The sequence below is a fragment of the Zalophus californianus genome, chromosome 4 (genome assembly GCF_009762305.2).
Source record: "Zalophus californianus isolate mZalCal1 chromosome 4, mZalCal1.pri.v2, whole genome shotgun sequence".
Lineage (NCBI taxonomy): Eukaryota > Metazoa > Chordata > Mammalia > Carnivora > Otariidae > Zalophus > Zalophus californianus.
Genome location: NC_045598.1, coordinates 21,583,284 through 21,601,337, shown reverse-complemented (window position 1 = coordinate 21,601,337; position 18,054 = coordinate 21,583,284). Strand labels below are relative to the sequence as shown.

The 18,054-nt window shown below is 52.0% G+C and overlaps 1 protein-coding gene across 2 annotated transcripts in view; it reads right to left on the bottom strand.

Moving 5' to 3' along the window:
* Positions 1–18,054, bottom strand: part of OPRD1 (opioid receptor delta 1) — a 42,623-nt gene that overhangs the window by 23,190 nt on the left and 1,379 nt on the right. Inside the window, exon 1 of one of the 2 annotated variants that reach the window (XM_027618330.2) lies at positions 8,713–9,105. The exons of the other annotated variant lie outside the window; for it this stretch is intronic. Within the exon in view, the coding sequence (XP_027474131.1) occupies positions 8,713–8,939 (227 nt within the window). The 5' untranslated portion in view covers positions 8,940–9,105. Of the gene's footprint in view, positions 1–8,712; positions 9,106–18,054 lie in introns of those variants that run through there. 2 annotated transcript variants of the gene reach the window in all.

Sequence of the window (18,054 nt, the reverse complement as noted above, 5' to 3'; positions counted from 1 at the left end):
CCGAAAGCTACAGAAGACAAGATTCTTCCCGTACACACCCACCCTGGCCAGAGACAAAGCTGTTGATTTCTGCAGCTGCACTGGGAGCTATAAATCAAAAGAACCCAACCCAGACACCCCATCCCACCCCATATCCCCCAGCTGGTAATAGGGCCGCTGCAGCCTGCAGGATGGTAAATTGCTAATTTAAGCCAGGCTTTCTGCTCAAGCCCACGATTATCCCTCTTCCTGTGCATGTTATGATATTCTGGGTAGCCAATTGGATTTAGAGGTCCCAGGACTCTGAGGTTAATGAAATCATGCCTTGCCCTTTGCGTAGCCTCCAGACAGGCATCATCTGCCAGGAAGGGGAATCTGAGATCACAGCATCTCTGAATCTCAGTGGTGGGGAGGAGAGCCTACAATCATGTTTATCTTTTCTCCACCCAAATCTCCAGTGCTGTGCCTCCACCCAGTGGTTTTCCAGTGTCCTCTTGCATACATTCAGAGATGGGAAGCTCCCTACATTACACAGCAGCCCATACCTATTTGGAGAGTTTTTTAAAGCTTTATTTATTTATTTGAGAGAGAGAGAGATAGTACATGTGGGAGCACGAGTAGGGGGGGAGGGCAAAAGGAGAAGGAGAGAGAAATTTAAGCAGACTCCGTGCTGAGCACGGAGCCCAACGCGGGGCCTCATCTCACAACCCTGAGATCACGACCTGAACTGAAACCAAGAGTCAGATGTCCAACCAACTGCACCACCCAGGCATCCCTGGAGAGCTTTGACTGTTAGAAATTTCCTTGTATAAATAATAAGAGGTGTACACAAATATACGTGTTCAGGAATGTCCACAGATGCATTTAGATTGGCATAGTATTTTTTTAAAGATTTTATTTATTTATTTGAGAGAGAGAGAATGAGAGAGAGAGAGCACATGAGAGGAGGGAGGGTCAGAGGGAGAAGCAGACTCCCTGCCGAGCAGGGAGCCCGATGCGGGACTTGATCCCGGGACTCCAGGATCATGACCTGAGCCGAAGGCAGTCGCTTAACCAACTGAGCCACCCAGGTGCCCTAGATTGGCATAATATTGAAAATAACGTTAAGTCCCCCCCCAATAGAACACATACAATGCAGCCATCAAAAAATCATGTTTTCAAAGAATGTTTGATAACATGACAACACACTCATGATCTAATGTCAAGTGAAAAGCAGCTTACAAAGTATTATATATAACATGATCACTATTCCAATACTGTGATCCTGATATCATTAAGACACACACAGAGGCAAAAAGAGAGAGAGAGATGAGAAGGAAATACACCAAAATGACAAAGCTTTTTCTCTTTGTAGTGAGATTATGGGTAATGTATGTCTCTAGTTAAACTTCTCCATATTTTCTGAAATAACTGTGTTACCTTTACCGCAAAAGAAAATTTCTAATATTGAGCTAATAAAACTTCCCTATACAATCTACCCAATAATTCCAGTTCCTCTGGGGCTCAATAAATACTGATCGATGGGGCGCCTGGGTGGCTCAGTCATTAAGCGTCTGCCTTCAGCTCAGGTCATGGCCCCAGGGTCCTGGGATCGAGCCCCGTGTGGTGTTGGGCTCCCTGCTCGGCGAGGAGTCTGCTTCTCCCTCTCCCTCTGCTCCCCCACCGTCCCCCCGGCCCCCAACTCATGCTCTCTCAAATCAATAAATAAAACCTTTAAAAAAATAAAAATAAATGCTAATCGAAAGAATGAGAAACAAGCCTTTGAAACAGACATGATGGAAAATGTTTACTGAGGGGCGCCTGGGTGGCTCAGTTGGTTAAGCGTCTGCCCTCGGCTCAGGTCATGATCCCGGGGTCCTGGGATCAAGTCTGCGTTGGGCTCCCTGCTCAGCAGGGAGTCTGCTTCTCCCTCTATCCCTCCCCACTGCTTGTGCTCACTCTCTCTCTGTCAAATAAATAAAATCTTTAAAAAAAAATGTTTACTGAAAACTTGCCAAATGCCTGCTTCTGTGCTGAAGTCCTCCACATCATGCCTCTCTCAGTAAACGGCACAGCTGGGCTGTGATCCCAGGTCAGTCTGGCTCCGACATCTGGGCTGTCAACCGCTGTCAGCCACACAGAGGCCTCGGAGGTCTGCAGACTGCAATCTGCCCGCTCCCCCCTTCCTCTAACTAGATGTCACTAGCTCTCGCTCCATGTGTCTCGTGGACAACAGTGGCAGAGTGGACACGGAGTGGGTTTGGAGTCAGAAAGACCTGAGTTTGCACCTTTTGGACTGTGAGAGGTGGCTGCTCCCTCTGAGGCTTCCCACCCTCATCTATCCATAAGAGTCCTCAGCTTGCCATTGCAGGGCCGTCGTGAGGGATGGAGAAGCCTCTGGCACACAGCGGCGGCTCAGGAGAGGCTGCCTGGTGCCCTTGGTGACTCTGGGCTCACCCCAGTGTGTCTGTGAGTCACACACACTCCCCAGGGAATGAACCCAAGAACTGGAAAGCAGCAGGCGGGGGGCAAGGCCAGGAGGTACCACAGGGACACCAGTTGGGGCTGCTTGCTCTCCCTGCTCAGCCTCTTCGGGGGGGGGGGGGTCATGTGGTCCAGCCTCCTGCCTTCTGGAAGGTTGGACAGCACTCCACTGTATGTATTTATTTATTTTAAAAAGGACATTGGGTTTTCTTTGTTTTTAGAGAAGGAGGGGGAGAGGGGCAGAGGGAGAGGGAGACAGAGAGAATCCTAAGCAGGCTCCACGCCCAGCACGGAGCCTATGCGGAGCTCGATCTCATGACCCTGAGATCGTGACCTGAGCCAAAATCAAGAGTCAGACGCTTAACCGACTGAGCCACCCAGGTACCCCAGCACTCCATTTTAGAAAGGGGACAAGTGAGGCCAGGGTTTCACTGACGCATCCAAAGTGGCACAGCTCTCTTCCATTGCCCTAAGCCAGCATCTTGGGTTTCCCCGCATTGAGGCGCTCCCCCTCTGTCCCACCCCATGCCCACCCACACTCAATTCATCCTCTTGAACACCATTCTGCACAGATCGCTCCGAAGTCCTCTTCCCCATCGCCTGTGGCTCAAAGCTCCCTCATTTCCTGGTATGGTCACCTTAGCTCCCGGAGAGCCCGCCTGGCCCCGGCTCCCACTGCCCAGACCTCCAACTCCTGCCCCAGGGCAGCCTCTGGCCCCTGACACCACCATGCCGGCCAGTTTCTGGGCCTCTCCTCCGTCCCTGGCCTCCCTTCCTGCCAGAGCAGTCTGGCCAAAGCTCAGCGCACAGCGGACACTCCTGACAACCATGCCAGGCTGAGAAGGACACCTACTTGTGAGGGTGGGTCCACCTTCACAGCCACCCTGGCCCCTGGCACTCACTCAGCTCCGCCCCAGGGTGAAATTCCCCACCCCCTGCAGCTCTCCGTGATCCTGGGAACCTCGCTTTGCTCGTGCTGTTCCCTCTGCCAGGAATGTTCCGCCCCTCTCCAAGTAGCCAACTGCTCCTGCCCCTTCATGAGGCAGCACAGGCAGGACCTCCTCTGGCTGGGTTGGGGGCTTGCCCTGGACTCCCACAGCTCCAGGAAGCTGGAGGACCTGGCGGTATGAGAAGCCAGGGGCCGTGCGGAAGCTGCAGCTGCGGGTCTGAGCCATGGGAGCTGAGGCTGGATGGGTCTGGCAGGGGTCAGCATCAGCAAATGCTTGTTGAATAAGTAGATGTGCAGACAATTAAGGAAGCAGGCAAAGGGCAAAGATGGAAAACATAAACAATGAGGCCCCAGAGCCAGGAGCTGCCTGCCTGGAGCAGTTAATCACAGCACCTGGCACACACTAAGGGCCTACTGTGTGCTTGGTGCTGGGCTACAGCCTCTACACACATAAACTCATCTAATCCTCTCCCAAATCTACCCAGATCACCCCAATTTCACAGATGTAGAAATGAGGCTCAGGGAGGGCAAGCTGTTTTCCCAAAGCCACACCACTAGGACATGGTCCAGCTGAGATTAAGACCTCACTGGGCTCTCACCTGGCCTGGGGGCCCTGGGTCCACGGACTCCAACCCAGGTAAGAGAGGGGAGGGAGACAAGAAGGCAAGGGGCTCATTCTGGGCCTCCAAAAAAACAAGGTGGGGACTCAAAGCTCCCAATCCTGCAAAGTTGACCCCTGAGCACCTGTCCCAGCAACCCCTGGCACCTCGGTAGTAGAGAAAGGGGACAGCCAGAACTCCTCATTCATCTGTCATGACCCCGCCCCAGTCCAGGCGCCCCGGCCCAACCTCCCTTCCCGGCTCTGTGCGGCAGGCACTCGGGATGGGAGGGAAAACATGCTGCTTTACCCATGTCGGCCTATCATCTTTAGGACAAAGATGTGTCTGAGTCACGTACTATGATCCATACTTTATAAATGAAACTGAGGCGCAGTCCAACTCACTAAAGATCTTAGGAGGTAGCAGAACCACACTTGATCTGAGGAGAAGTCAGAAGAGACAGGGGCCAAGGGAGAGACCAAGGGGCAGAGAAGCGGGGGCCTGAAACGGTCATGAAGAGGCAGCCTGAGGCTGGTTACATGCAGGGGACAGGATAGGGGAGGGAGGGTTGGTCAGAGACACAGCAGGGTACGAGCCTGCTGAAACCAGGACCGGGGAGAGGTGCAGGCAGGGAGACAGGGCAGGCTAGGCAACAGACAGGAGGCCGTGTGGAAAAGCATCGACTCCATTGTCCTGCCTGGATTCTGGGGCAGGCAAACGAGGAAGCCCTAGGCTATGCAGAGGGAAGATATGCAGAGTCACCTGTCAGAGATGGGGGTCTGCTAAGCCCTTCATACTCTGCCCTACCCAGTGGGCCACCAATGGGAACTCTGAGATGCCAACCCCTGCTCAGGGCACGGCCCACCCAGAAAGAGGGGCTGTCAGGCTTCTGCTCTGAGGACCCACAGGGTCACCACACTGGCTGAACTCACACTGTGGGACTAAGGGGTGATGCTCTGCCTGGGGACCAGATGTCCCCCAAATCCTGCTCACACTTCACAGAAGCCTCGGGAACTAAAAAGCACAATTCCCAGAGGCCCCTCTTGGGCATCCAAAAGGATGAGTGGGCTTCTCAAGTGGGTCCGTGAAGTAAGGAAAGGGCCAGAGTGTAGGGGAGGCAGGAATGGAGGGTGCTTCATGATGTGGGATTCTGAGGTTCTTTTTTCTCAGCCCCTCATCCAGGTCAGGCTCTTCCCTCAGCCTCTTAGTTAGCTACCCACTCCTCATTCTTCAGCTTCTCAGAGGTCTTCTCTGAACTCCCTGAACTAGGTGAGACCCCACACACACATTGTGGGCTCCCAAAGCCCCCACCTACTCTTCCATCGCCCTCAGCACAAACACAAGTTTGTTAGTTGACTAGCTGATGTTTGTCAGTTCTCCCACCAGGAGGGCAGAGACAGTGTATTTTTTTCCTCACCATTGTATCTCAGCATCTAGCCCAGTGTATCCATAGAATTTTCTTGAATGAGTTAATTCTTTTCATTCCTTCATAGAAAGCCCATCCCTTTTCTCAAAGTGGGTAAATGGCTCAGCTACAACACTGTTAATCCTGGCCACAGCCCTGGACACATTGTTGCTATTCCCACTTTACAGGGGAAGAAATGAGCTTCAGAGAGGTAAAGTCGCTACCCCCAAACACATGGCAACAAGGTGGCTTTGAACTCAGGATTTAAACCTACATATGTCTGGCTTCAGAGCCCCACCTCTGCCACTACATACCACTCCGCTTTCACAGCCCAAGGGTTTCTCTGGATCTTCCCTTGGAAACCTGCTCCTGCCCCCAACTGTCGGAGCTGAGGACTGACAGGCAGAATTCATTCCTTCAACCATTCATTCATTCAACCAAGCAACTGACCCACCAAGCCCTGCATGGGGTTGTGCCAAGCCCTGCATGGGGTGCCAGGAAACCAGGTAGATCAGGGGCTTCTCTCCACCCTGGGCTCCCCTCTTTCCACTGCTCTTGGGACTTTGCCAGCAGAAGCAGAGCACCAGGCAGCTTCCCTATCCTTAGCCTCGCTGTCAGTGGGGAAGAATTCAATGCCAGCCCCATCATTACCCCTTCCCCCAGGACAGCAGCCTAAAATACTTGGGCCAAATAATGTGTAGGTTCACAATCCTTTTGTCTCCATTGTTCTCAGATGACCTAGGACATGAGGAGGGACAGAATTCTGCCCCCTCCTCCCACGTAATTCTTTGACTATCCCCCACCCCAGGCAGCTCTGGAAAAAGTTCTAGACTTGAAGTCACAAGACCAGGGTTTTAGCTCCAGGTGTGGAGCTAGCTGTGGGACCTGTGGAGAACAAGTCACCCTGCCTCTCTCTGAACCACGGATCCCATATCTGCAAAATGGAAGTGATCATATTGAGGATTCTAATGCCCATCCCACAGGCTTGTAGGTGAGGATTAAATTATTCAGACCCAGAGAGACAGTTATCACATACATGACTGGCCCGGGGAAACGTCTTAGCAACATGGGGATGTTGCTTGCAAGATGCGTTTGATAATGGGATTTGGGGAAAGTTGGTTGGGAGCAGTTCCAGCAAGCTGAGCCCAGAGCATTCCTCGAGTGGACCCTCAGAAGTGAGGGGCCTTCCCCTGGCTCACTGGGAGTGGGGGAGCTGTGTTCATCAGCCCAACAGCCAGAGTCCCTGGAGAAGAGGCTGGGAATGGGACTGAACACACTGACATGTCTCTCCCCACTCTTCAGCACCTAGAGCCCCCCAGAGAGGGTATGTGCACAGAAACTCTGTGGATTTCAGGCACTCTGAATCTTAGCTGTCCTCAGGCCCACTTAGGACAAGTGCCTCTTTCACCCTCCCTTCTTTAAAAGGCACTAGATTCTAAGGGATCTGGAAAATTCTTCCTCTCCATCACACAGACAGCTTCCATTTACTGGGTCTAGGCACCAGGCCAGCTGCATTTTATATGTTTTTTCACTGACACTTCACAAAACCCTGTTGAAGAAGGTTCTATTATTACCCCATTCTATAGATGAAGAAACTGAGGCTCAAAGAGTAAGTTATGTACCCAAGTCACAGAGCCAGTTCATGGCAGGGCTGGGATTCATACTCAGGTTGGCCCCACTCTGAAGCCTGAACTACCTTCAAAGACAAAGTGGGGAGAATCACTGACTGACAAAACGCACAGCAAAGATCAATCCTGCCTGTGCTTGGGGGAATTTTCCTACTGTAGCTGGTAATGAGTCACTGAAAGCACAGGAAATTTTTGTGCCCTCCACTCTTCCTGGGGGAGCAAAGATGCCAAAGCCCCAACACCCACACACCCATCCAATGCTCCAATGCACGACACTCTGTCCTGCAGAGATCCCAGACTCTGGAATTCCGACTCCCACCTGAGGAGACTGGGTCTCTATTCTTCAGACAGGGAAACTGAGGCAGATGCAGCAGACGGTGGGACAGGAGGAGCGAGGTGCCCACTGTGATGGGCATCAGTGACTGGGCGGAGACCAACAGTTCGTATCTGAGTCCAACTTCCGAGTCCACAATCTGCCCTCTGCCCTGCTGGGTGGCACCACAGCCCAGAGAGGTTTAGGGCTGTGCCCTCGGTCAACCAGCCTGGGTGACCCTTTTCCAAGTATCAGTAAATACAAGGGCATCTTTGTCGTTATATGGATAGGAGTTTCCTTTGGGTCCTTCTTGCCCATGTCTGAGCTGGCAGAACTGGGTCAGGAGGCTGCTTCCAGGCAAGCTGATGATGTTTTAGATTCTCTGAGAAAGTCCCAGCACTCTACATAGATACCGAGAAGAGAATTTCGCTTCCTGAGGTGAAAGCACAAACTCCACTCCCACCCAAACAAACCAGTGCTGCCTCTAGCAGAAAGAAAAGCCTGTTCGAGAAGAGGAGAGAGTGAGACGGGGCATTTGTGAGGGGCTGAGACTTCGCTGAATCACTTTCAGAGCTCGAGACCAGATGGCCACTGAGGAGGGAAGCAGATGACTGACTGGCTGGCCCACAGCCCTTGCCTGCTGTACCCAGGAGCCATGGACTCTCCTTCAGCAAACGCAAACACAGGTGCACAAACACAGGGTCCAAAGCCACTCGGGGAGCTCTCCTCCCCCACGGGCTTCAGGGACTTGACAAGAAACAACACAGTCATATAGTCACAATCTCATACAGAGAGACTCACCCACTGACAGTGTGGGACAAGCACACACCAACATAGGAACCCCAAGAGATGGTCATCAAATGGGACTTGGTAAATGTCCCCACAGCATGGTGCAGACACCCAAGCACTCTCATGTCCCCACACCCGCACGGAGAGCCGGCTCCCCAGAAGCCCACTCCCAGGAGGTTTTAGAGGTCCAAACACTCAATACATTTGTACTGTCACGAACACAAAACCACCCACTCACAAACTGTAACAGACACACTAACTGTCGCCAAACTATCCCACATAGCCTCATGCAGAAGAAAGGGGATGCGAACAAACGATCAAATGTCATTTAGTCTCACACACACACACACACACACACACACACACACACACACACACACACACACACACACACACACGGCGCGCACACGCACACTCTCTAGCGTCCTTCTCTCAATGAAAGTGGTCTCCTCGCTGGGCCCCAGGCTCCCCCTGCAGGAAGTGCGGAGACGCGGGGAGCCCGGGGTCTGAGGTCAGGGTCCCTGGTCCGAGGTCCCCACTCTCACCCGGGGGGGGGGAGGGGGGGGGACAGGCCGCAGCGGACTCACCGGACGATGCCGAACATGACGAGCACGTTGCCCAGCAGCCCCACGGCGCACACGGCTGAGTAGAGTGCGGTGATGGCGATAGCCAGGGCAAGGGACGAGGCGCTGCGGGCGGCCGGCGGCCCCGACGCATTGGCGCCTTCGCTGGGGAAGGCGCTGGGGAAGGCGTCCGAAGCATTGGCGAGGAGCGGGGGCTGCAGCGCGGCGTCGGCGGAGGGGGCCGGCTCCATGGCGGCCGGGTGGCGGGTGCCGCGTCCCTCCACGCCGTGCGCCCTGAGCGCAGAGACCCGGTGCGAGCGACGCGCGAGGGCCCGAGGCCGCGGCCCCGACGCCACGGGCTGCAGCGCCCCGGCCACCCGGCCGGACCCGCGCAGCCCTCCGCGCCTGGCCGCCAGCCCCTCCTGTGCCCCCCAACCCCAGCGGCCGCCCGCTCTTCCGGCCCCGAGCGCTGTGAGCCAGAGCCGCTGCGGGCTCCTCGGACGCGCCCGCCGCGCGCACCACGTGGCCCAGAGGAGGCCGCCAGTCTGCGCCCGCGACCGGGGGCGGGCGCTGCACCACCAGCTTGGAACTGGGCCGGGGAAGCTTCCCACTCCTCCCTAGGGATGCTCCGCGGGCTCGGGTGCACCCCGACCCCGGCCAGGGGTCACCTCCTCACCCTTTGCCGCTTTGGAGTCAGAAGGAACTGGATGTAAATTCCGCGTTTTGCCCCTACTCTAAGGAAGAGAGTGACCTTGAGCAAGTCATTTAAGCTCTCTCAACCTCATTTTCCTCGGCTGTAAAATGGGGATCCTCACACCTACTCACTCTGAGTGTTGTTGTGGAGACGAAGATGACCCGAGTAAAGAACTCAGCTTGGTGCCAGGCACACAGTTAGGTGCTCCATAAATAACATTATCAGCCCTGATTTTCCTGCACCCTATTCACTTGCTCAACAGATGTTTTTGGGTGCCGAATATAAGAGCCGGGTACTATTGGGGAATCCAACCATTAGTGAACAAACCCAGATGCGGAGCCCACCTCCTGGGGTTTACAGCCCCGTGGCCAATCAATCCTAGCATCACACTACTGAAGACAAAGTGAAGGAAAGCAAGGCAAGGCATTCCTGTGGCAGGGCCAGGAAAACCCAGAGGTCAGCATGTGAAGTTTGGGGAGGAACTAACTTAGTGAAGAAACAAGTAAAGGGCATTCTAGACAAAGGAACCATACGTAGCAAAGACCCTGTGGTCAGAGGAACTAAAAGGTCAGGAAGAGGAGAAAGCAGGGAGCAAGTGTGAGGAGAATGGGATGATGTAGTAGGCAGGGTCTCAAAGACTGTCTTAAGGATCACTCGGCTGCTGTAGGAGCACAGGAAAGGGGGGGCACTTCCCACACCCTTGCCCTAACCTGACCAGCCAGGACCCAGAGCCATCCTCCTTTTTGGGGCTCCTGTCCTTCCCAGAACATTCTCTCTACCCACCATTACTCTGTTCCAGGCCCTCTCTCTACCAACCTTTACTCTGTTCCAGTCACTGTGATAAGCACTTTACTCATGCATCAACACTTTGGAATACATTCTATTATTAGTGTGCCCATTTTACAGATGAGAACACTAGGCTAGGTACTATTTTACCCCTTATGATAATTATTTCTATCTGAGCTTGTTTCCTCCTTGGGAAGACCAGACCTGATCTATCCCTACACCCAGCAGAGGGCCAGGGTTACAGTGGGTGTTCAGGAAATACTGGTTAAATAAATAAAAGTCCCAAGGGGGAATGGAATGGGACAACATTGGGGTTCCCAAGTTCTAGATTCTGGGGAGATGCTCTTGGCCTGTGAGTAGCTGAGTAGGGACCTTCACTCACATCACTCTCCAGCTTGAGTCATTCATCTACGTGCAAAGCTCTTACCCTTTCCTAGAAAGAACAAAGCCAGAATTCCCAAGTTCACCCTCCTCTTCTTTCTCTTTGCCTCTCCCAGCTGCTGTCCAAGCCCCTCTACCAGCTACAGCAGACTCCCACCCCAAGGCTTTCCCCTTTTTCAACCATCTAAGGACTCATCAGATAGGCCATTTTTTAAGGTTACTTTGTTCTTTTTTTAAGTAAACTCTACACCAACATGGGGCTTGAACTCATGACCCCAAGATCAAGAGTCACATGCTCCACTGAGCCAGCCAGGAGCTCCCAGGTAGGCAGTGTTTGCTCTGTGGTCACAAGGGCTGCCGAAACTCTTCCTTGTCCCAAAGGGCCTGCTACTCTGGTGCTAAGGGGGAGAAACTGGGACGAGGAGGACTACTTTTTAGAGTTGTGTCCCCCTCCCTACCTCTCCAACAAGCCAAATTTCTTCCTACCTCAGGACTTTTGCACACTCTATTTCTTTCACTTGGAAGTCTCAGCCAATTCTCCAGGCTAAATGCTATCCATCCTTCAAGTTTCAGCTTAACTATTACTTCCTCCACGAAACCTTCACTGACTGCCCCTCCCAACTAGAGTAAGTGCCCCTGATAATTTTTCTCGTGGCATCATGTACCTCTTCTTTACAGAATTTCCACATATTTACTTGTATAATCATTAGATTTTTGCGTATCACCTTTACAACAGGGCTTGTGCATTTCCGTACCCCCATCTTAGTACAGTCCCTGGTGCTGGATGAGTAACTGAATAGGAAGTTCAAGTCCAACTTTGGTGAGCTCCCATTTTGATGAGGAAGGGCCTAGGAATCCTTTTAAGCAACTATCACCCTTTGCATAAATTCTGCAACCACATCTTATTTGGAACTGAAATACTAGTTGCCAGCTCCACCCCCCCCCCCGGGGCTTTTGGCTAAGTCTCCCCACCTCCTTGGCATTGCACTTGGGGCCCTCACAAGTCGGGTCCCAATCAGGGCATACTGCTTCCCTCTTCTAACTCCATCCCTATCCCCACCCCAGTGGTGTGCTCCTGCCATACTGGGCTGAAGGGAATTTTTAAAAACTGCATCCCACAATGGTTTTTTTTTAGTTCCTCCCAGGTACAGAAATGCTATGGTGGAAAGCTGCAGCTATGGTGGAGGCAAAAGACAGAAAAAGAGTCCCCTTGGGGCACCTGGGTGGCACAGTCGGTTCAGTGTCCAACTCCTGGTTTTGGTTCAGGTCATGATCTCGGGGTCCTGGGATTGAGCCCCAAGTCGGGCTCTGTGCTCGGCAGGGAGTCTGCTTGGGATTTTCTCTCTCTCTCTCTCCCTCCATCTGCCCCTCCCCTGCTCCTGCTCTCTCTCTCTCAACTAAATAAATCTTTTAAAAAAAAGAGTCCCCTTAACCCCTCCGAGCCTCACTTTTCTCATCTATAAAGCAGAGGTACAGGATTGGGGTGAGGGTTTGGCCAAACAGCAGAGGCTCTGCCAACCAAGAAAGGCTCTGTGAGCATGAGCTCCTATGTGGGGATGAGTAAGACCATCGCTCTCTTAAAGGAGCTCACAATCAAGAAGCTGGGAAAGATATGTAAATGACCAAGTGCATGAGCAAAATAATTGCTAGAAAAACATGCGTGCTGCTACGGACTGCCCACTTTAAGAGTTTGCTTGCTGTCTCTGCTCTCTCATGGGAGAATACAAGTCAGCGGTCTGCAACCCAGGAGAGGGTTTTCACCAGGACCCAACCATGCTGACACCCTGATCTCCGACTTCCAGCCTCCCGAACTGTGAGAAATAAATCCCTGTTGTTTATAAGCCTCTCTGTCTAGGGTGTTTTGTCAGAGCAGAGCCCAAACTGACTGAGACACATGCCAGGTGCACATGAATTACCCCCACTGAGGACACTGAAAGAAAGCATGGAAACCCGAAAGGCATCTAAAGGGGTATCCCCAGTGGCCTCCCTAAGTAAGTGGCTTGAAGAGATCAACTCTTACTTGAATGTGAGCATCCTGGTCTATCTTTAACCGGTAGTCTCATTTCCATGGTCACAACTCATGAATAATCCTATTGGCTACCATTTATAGAGAGCTTGCTATGTGCCAGGCACTGGGCCAAGTGCTTTGAGGAGTATCTCATTTAATCTTCAACAGCCCTCTAGGCGTGAGGTTCTACCATTAGTATTCCATTTGCCAAAGACTAGGTTAGCTGCCCAAGCCAGAGCTGGGATGCCAAGCCAAGTCCGTGTGACTCCAAAAGCCAGTCCCCTGACTACCACCCTACACTGCCTTTCAGAGCGAAAACTAGAAAGTCACCCCCCAAAACACAAGAACCCATCACTCCTGTCTCTGCTTAGCAGAATTTCTCCACTGTGGAGGGTGATGAGTCACTTGGAGCCCAGGAGATTCTTGAATCCGACCCTGCTCTTGGAGCAGAGTAGACACAGTCCTCCACGCCTGGGTCACCAAAGGGTTTGGCTCCCCTTGGGGCTTGTCACCATCCTTGACTTCAGGGGGAAAAAGAACAAAAAACAAAAATGGATGGGAAATCCTAGGCCAATCTAGGGCATCAGCAGGCGTCAGCAGTGGAGAAACAGAAATCATTGAAGGAGTCAGAGCAGAAAGGAACTCCCTGGGGAAGCTATTAACAATTTAGTATGTGGGAATGTGGCTCCCACCTGCCAAAGAGACAGATCTGCCTGATGGAAAATACTGTGAGTGAGCGAGCGAGCGGGCAGCTCCCCTGGGCTGCCTTTCAGTCTGGCTTCATCTGCAAGCCCCGGGAGGGCGATGACCTTAACCATAAACATAAAATAATAACCACTTGCATTTGCAAAGCACTTCTGACTTTCCAAAGCACTTCCAGATTGATGACTTCATCTTTATCTTGACACCATCCAATTATAAGGGGAGGTCAGGTTTCATTATCTTCTGTTTCTAGCTAGGAAGACAGACATCTAGAAAGCCTGGGTGAGATGCCCAAGGATACACAGAAGATCAGTGAAGGAAACAGGGTTGGCACTTTTCCATCCAGTTGCCCAAGCCAGAAATCTGTGAATCCTTGACTCCTCTCTCTCCTCCCCTCGGAACCTCACCTCTAAGCAATCACCGAGTCCTGTCCATTCTTCCCAGATAACGCACGGAGCCTGCCATTGATCTTCATCCTTACTAGCATCTTCCCAGTCTGACATGCCAAAATCGCTTCTGAAACAGCCTCCCTTTATCCAGGCAGTACCGTGGTCATAGGCACTCCATGCCTTCACCTCTCTCTCTCACCAGCCCCTTGTACCACCTTCCCCTTCACATGCCATCCTCCAGCCAAAATAAGCTGCTGTTGTTTCTCCAAATAACCTGCTTCTCCCACCTCCAGGTTCATCTACGTGGTTAAGCAGAGGGGGGTGGTTTGGGGTCAGACTGGTTGAAATCCCAGCTCAGCCACGCACTAGTTGTATGACCTTGTGTGAGTCATTTAACTTCTTCCATAAGCTTCATAAAACAGGGACAACAAAAGCACCTGCTTTACAGCACCCAGCATGTAGGCAGGGCTCAATATGTGTTAGCTACTGCTGTGACAATGGTTCCTCTGCCTGGAACATTCTACCGCAGGCTCCCCAGCCCCTTTGTCACCAAACCACCTCCTACACCCCCATCACATCTCAGCTGAGATGCCGTTCCCTTCCCTGCTCCTCCAGATTAGTTTCCATCACACATTGTCTGTTCCCTGGAGGCACATCTCCCTCCTGGGAGCGCAGTCAGGTCCTGGGTTCCTAGAAGACTATCCCACCCAGACGTTGCTGGGGAGGCTTGGGTCTGTCCAGAGGAAGAGGGAATGGAGTGGAAGAGGGAGGGTGGCCACAGCAGGAGAGGACTGGACTCCCTAAGGAGAGGACAGAGGAGGTTGTAGGTTTCCTGAGTGAGGACTTTGATGAGTCGTAAGTAAGAGCCTGGATAATTTCTGCAACAAGTTCAGAGTCAAGGGAGGAGAGGTAAAGGCTCCTGCTTTCAAGTGGACCCTGAGGTCTTAAACAAAAGCATCTCAGAGGTGACCTGGATGGATAGAAGGCCAAAGGTCTTTGCCTCATGTTTCCTGGATCCTGCAAACCTCAAGGAAGGGGAAGGAAGGCTTAAACTATCCCCCTACCAGGCCCTCTCCTCTCTGACGCTGGATTTTCCCACAACCTTGGAGGATGGGGGGCAGGGGGTGGAGTTTGTTTATTTATTTTCAAAATTGTTTTTGTAGCACTGAATGCTAAGGAGGAAAAGCACATACCTGTTAGAGGAAACATCATGAGGCCCAGACCAGGCATCGACAAAAGACAGATGAAAATCACTGTCTTCGGAAGAAGGAAGGTGACAGGGAGAAACTGAAGCTGCAAAATCTCCCGCCGCCTCCTTGCACCCGGGATTAGACCCCTGTCTGGACACTGCCGGCCACCTGCCCAACAACCATGTCTTCCCCTTATTCTCTGCAACTGAACTCTGATCAGGGGTAGGGGTGTTCCCTTGATTTTGGGAAAGGGAGCTCCTTTCCCCGCCTTAGGGGGTAAACTGACCTAAACAAATTATGTAAATTATGGCAGTCTTTAGATTGCAAAATGATCACAATTCTTCATTCCTCTTTGTGTCTATATTCTTGGCCATGGGACCGTATGGCTCTTCCGATCAAGCAGTGGAGTCCATTTCCTACCCCTGTACTTGGGTCAGCTTTGTGACTTGCTTTGCCCAAAAGATGGGATGGAAATGACAGCATGCCAGCTCAGAGTCTAGGATCTCAAGAGGCCTTGCATCCTTCCATTCGATCTCTTGGAACTCTACCACTGCCATGGAAACAAGCTTGGGCTAGCTTGCTGGATAAGAGACTCATCACCCCATCACCCCCATTTGACAACCAGCCAACACTAGGCATGTGAGTAAGACGATCGTAGACCAGGCAACCCACAACCGACCCTACAGTGGACCACAGGCACAACAAGGAAGACCAGCCAAGATCAGCTGAGATCAGCCCAGGCTGACTCAGATCACAGAACTACTCTGCTATACACAGACAGCTGATGGACAATAAGTGGTTGTGGTTTCAAGCCACTAGGTTTGGGGATGATTTGTTAAGCAGGAGCCATCATAATACATACTTCCCTACATCATCCTCCATCCTACAGGTGGATATGTAACCAATGAGATGTAAAAACAAATCTGCTGACAGGCTTTCTTTTCCCAGAACAAAAAGCAAAGGCCCATCACAAGAAAACTGTTTGCCCAAACCACCTTGGGATGCTGATATAATGCCTGGAGCTGTAGCAGCCATCCTGCAATCATGCAGTAAACGTGACAATGAAAAGCCAGTATGGTGAGGTTGTCAGTAGAAAGATGGAACAAGCCTGGGTCTTTGGTGATGTTGTTGAGTTCTAAGTACACCAGCTCTGGACTGCCTATGTCAAGACCTCTGGTGTAAGCTACTCCTAGTCATGTCCTTTTATTACTTGCAGTTTAAAGCTTTCCTGAAGGATGCATCCATGCATGGGTAACAGCCCAAGAAGAGTGACACTGAAATAAATGAACATGGTTTCCTGGCATGAATGCATATTTGTTTTGAAACTGGGGGGTGGAAATCTGTGATTAAGAGTATGGACTCTGCGTTTGAACACTGGGTCTGCCACATGCTAGTTAGTTGACTCTGGATAAGTTTACTAACTTTGCCAAGCCTCCATTTCTTCATCTATTAAGAGGGACTGCTAATAACACATATTTGATAGGACTATGAAGAAGATAAATGGGGCAATGCAAACACAGAGCTTGCTGCAGTTCCTGACACAATGGAAACATTTGATAAGCTCCCATCCTGGCTAGTACTGTTTTTTTTAAATATTTTATTTATTTATTTGAGAGAGAGAATGAGATAGAGAGAGTACATGGGGGGGGAGGGTCAGAGGGAGAAGCAGACTCCCTGCTCAGCAGGGAGCCCTATGCGGGACTTGATCCCGGGACTCCAGGATCATGACCTGAGCCGAAGGCAGTTGCTTAACCAACTGAGCCACCCAGGGACCCCTGGCTAGTACTGTTATTACAGTAATCTTCCTTTCTCAATGTGAGGCAAAGTGATTCCCAGACCAAGACGGAGCCATCCCTGGGATCTGGCCAGTGTTGGGTCCATGTACTGAACGGTGAGCTGGGTCCTGCCTGGAGTTAATTCACAAGTGTCAAACTGCAGGATTTGCTTGTTTAGGGGGTGGCGGGGGTGGATGCTGAGGGGCAGGGTAGAAGGGACTTGAGTGAGAGCAGCAGGGAAGGGACAGTGGCTGGGAGGAGAGTGTGCGACAGGCTGAGTTCCCCAGCCCAGAGCCAACTAGAGCTGCAGGAATAGAGGCCAAGGTGTTACAGAAGACAGTGGGCCTCTGAGGCATGGGACTCCAGCAACCCAGGCAGCTGAGTGTGACCTGGTGGGGAGAAGGGCCTTCTGGAGACTTCTACTTGGAGAACATGCACAGTGCCTCAGCTGCCTGCCTCCTGGAGGACAGTGAAGGAGGCACAGAATGGCAGAATGAACACGCTCTGTCTCCCGTTTTTTCTATCAAGCTGTCATTTTCCTTAGACAACAAATCAGCTCTTGCTTTGCCTTTCTCCACTTTGTTTTCTCTGCTCATTTCCCTCAGCTTCCCACCTCATCCCCAGCCTTCTCCTCCCTCCATCGGGAGTTCCCACTCCCTCGCCTGGAATCCCTAACGCTACCCTCTGCCTTCCGTCGTCCTCCCCTATCCTCGGTAATTACTCTCTGGAGCATGGAAGCTGCCCATCTCTCATCTGCACACTCTGATGCTGAGTCTTAATAACTGCTTTCAGTTGACCTTGTCAGATGTGTACTCCCTACTGGCAAGTTCTACTCTTCCTCTTCCAAGGCATCCTTCTCCGCCGCCCATCCCTGTCCTCCCCAGCCTCCCCCACAAAGCCTGGGCAAAACCCTGAACCAGAGGGAGGGGCTGGGGAGCCAGATGAGGGTCCACAGCCCCAGCCCTCATGGAAAGTTCCTATCCTCAGAGGCATCTCTCTCTCCTTAAAGGGCCCTCAGGCTCAGGGTGCTGGCCTCCTGGCTGGACCCCAGGGCCATCTGGTAAGCAAGGCAGGGAGGTGTGGTGAAACAGACAGATTTAGGGGCCCTGGGACTAGCATCTGTCACCAGATGCACAGAACTGTAGAACTGGAAAAAAAGTTTAGGCATCGTCTAGTCCAACCCTCCTTCGGTTTACAAAGAAAGATGCTGAGGTGCAAAGCAGTATAAAGGGACTGACACACAGCAAGTTAGTAGCAGAGTCAAGATCAGAACCCACGTCTCCTGAATCCAGTAACAATGCCCCTTCTCCCCCCTTGGGCGGGGTGACCTTGGGCAATGGCCTCATTCATATGCCAGGCACTGTGTAAAGCACTTTTATGTATAGGATTTGATTTAATCTTTCACATAACTCGGGGGAAGAGGGGCACGATCCCCAGTTTA